Source organism: Dendrobium catenatum, unplaced genomic scaffold (genome assembly GCF_001605985.2).
Source record: "Dendrobium catenatum unplaced genomic scaffold, ASM160598v2 fragScaff_scaffold_621, whole genome shotgun sequence".
Lineage (NCBI taxonomy): Eukaryota > Viridiplantae > Streptophyta > Magnoliopsida > Asparagales > Orchidaceae > Dendrobium > Dendrobium catenatum.
In genome coordinates this window covers 20,443,461-20,445,773 of record NW_021319083.1, presented here as the reverse complement: position 1 = coordinate 20,445,773, position 2,313 = coordinate 20,443,461, and the positions used below count along the sequence as shown (strand labels likewise).

The window sequence follows — 2,313 nt, the reverse complement described above, 5'->3', positions numbered from 1 at the left end:
GTTATTTGATTACATTAACGAGGATGGAATAGTTTGAGAGACATCCATCAAAGATGTTTGGCCTAGGATTACCTCAAAATTTCCAGCACATAATAAATAGTACTCATGTCCTAAAATATCCCATACTTTTGAAAATCATGTAAGAAAATAGGAATAATAACCATCTACTAGTGTCCAACCATCTTCAAGTAAAACCACAATAACTATTGGATTCTAGGGAGGAAGATGAAGCATCTCTTGAGCTTCTTGGAAGAGAGAGAGAAAAAGAGAGCGAGACCAGAGGAAAAAACCCGAACTAATGTTCATTGCTTGGCTTAGCACATATTTATAGACTTTAATGACAGCATAAAAGCTACACAAGAACTTAAAGAAAGTACAATTGAAAATACAAATATAAGCCTGGACAAAATCCTAACAATAACAATATACAAATATAACACTACTTTTTTAAACACTGATCTTTAAAGCGGCAAATTATTATGTTCGGATATCCGTTTGTAGTAAAAATGCAGTCAAAACGTAGCTATTACAATACCTTTGCTTTGACTAAATTTTTATTGTAAACAAAGAGAAATCCGGATGATTCTCTTTGTCCGGTGTCCGAAGCTAATAATTTCTCCTTTAAAGCTGAACAACATTTTAAATCTATAAATAAGTGTAAAATTACAATAGGAATACTTCTAATATCCAAATTTCAGCTTCCAAGCTTAACAGCCAGCTGATCCTCCTCCTGTGGATGCCGTCATAGCAGCATTCGCTGCAGCAGCATTTCCTGCAGCTGCAGAAGCATTTCCTGCAGCAGCATTCCTTGCAGCCTCAATTTCATGAAATATTGTAATCAGAGCAGCGACAAATGAGTAGTCACAGTTTGCGCTTATGGAGGCTCCAAATGCGTGCTTCAGAGTCATGTTCAGTTTATGCTGCTTAGTAAGCTGAAATTACCAGAGAAGTTTCAATCATCAGTAACCGAAAGAAGATCTTTTACAATTTATATCGAACTCTACCATCTCTGTAATCTTCAAGTAATAAGTGGACAAAAAGAAAATTAATCTGATTCACTTTTGTGTTGTGACTAGAGATAAAAATTCTGACTTGAAAATCGTAGAGCCCTCTGATTTTTCAGTAAGATTTTGTTTGTGTGTGTGAATCAATAGAAAACAGTTTGAATTACCTGAGCAACTACAAAAGATGAGTCTCCTTTAAAAATGGTATAATTCTTCTTGCTGTAACTTCCGACTATCTTAAAATCGCAGTTCTCCTCTTTTGTGTTGGCTGCAAGGAAGACAAACCACTCATCATGAAACTGCCAAGCAGAGCTCCTCTTGATGCTGAACAATAGATCTTTCGCCTCTGTACTTTCCCCTGCGAACGCCTGCCACCTACCGTGCCAGCTCCAAAACTGCAATCCCAACGACAGCAAAATATAAATTTATCATCTTTCAGTTCAATAGAGAGAGTTAATAGCTAACGCTGTATAAAGTTCTAACCTTTGCTTTCGTGGTGAGTATGGTATGCCCGGAAGCATCCCGGAGCTGGGTGAGGCCGCTCCATGAGGAGTGTTTGGCTCTGAAGACGACGTTGCCGGCGGCGTCGACGGTAGCGAGGCCTCTGCGCTTTTTATCGCCCGGAGGCTTTGTGGTGAAGGCGAGATCAATGGGGTAAGCAACACAGAAGAGAGGGTTGATGACGGCTACTTGGCTGGAATCCATGATGAAGAATTTGAGGTTTAATTCTTCTCTTTATTTGTTTGTGGATTTCTCTTATTGGGCTAGGGAAGAAGATGAGGGCATTCGTAGGTATCGGCTGCCATTAAGTAGACGTGACTTGGGAAACGACTGAACAAGTCAATAACTTATCAGCTTCATTGTCGGTCGTGTTCTTCGGTGTTGAATCGGTCGTGGTCTTCGCTGTGTTCAAAAATTGAATTAAAAAAAAATGGGAGCCAATACCCGATAGAGTAAGAATGTTTTTTGTTTTTGTTCTTGTGACGAAGAATCATCCGTTAAGTAGAAGTGATTTGAATTTTGAAAGTATTCAAAAATCAAAATACAATGAAAGGTAACATAATGTATTTGAGATATTTTATTGGTATTTAGTTATATGTAAACTAAATGCAAGAGATTATTTTTTTATTTGATTTGAAGTAAAATTATTGATGCAAAGCGAAAAAATGATTGTTGGCGATGTCAATCAGGGGTGGAACCGGCCCTAATTTTCGTATATGGTTGTTCGTGCGAAAGCGAAAAAATGGTTTCGTATATCGGCCAATTGCCCTCCCTGACCCCAATGGGGTTCCGCCTTTGATGACCATAG

General features: G+C 38.4%; 1 protein-coding gene across 1 annotated transcript; it reads right to left on the bottom strand.

Annotated features, from left to right (window-relative positions):
* Positions 1–359: 359 nt before the first annotated feature.
* Positions 360–1,812, bottom strand: LOC110111477 (protein LURP-one-related 15-like). The gene is made up of 3 exons (XM_020843379.2): positions 1,488–1,812; positions 1,172–1,399; positions 360–932 (listed from the first exon to the last, which is right to left on the bottom strand). The coding sequence occupies exons 1-3, from the start codon at positions 1,707–1,709 to the stop codon at positions 708–710; spliced, it is 675 nt and encodes a 224-aa protein (XP_020699038.1). The 5' UTR covers positions 1,710–1,812; the 3' UTR covers positions 360–707.
* Between the last annotated feature and the right edge of the window lie 501 nt (positions 1,813–2,313).

Bases quoted from the DNA above. Each gene is read 5' to 3' on its own strand.
- LOC110111477 (XM_020843379.2), bottom strand. From the start codon at position 1,709: ATGGATTCCAGCCAAGTAGCCGTCATCAACCCTCTCTTCTGTGTTGCT. The intron at 1,400-1,487 runs GTTAGAACTTTA...TTGGGATTGCAG, and splicing joins TACTCACCACGAAAGCAAAG to TTTTGGAGCTGGCACGGTAG. The intron at 933-1,171 runs GTAATTCAAACT...TGGTAATTTCAG, and splicing joins CATCTTTTGTAGTTGCTCAG to CTTACTAAGCAGCATAAACT.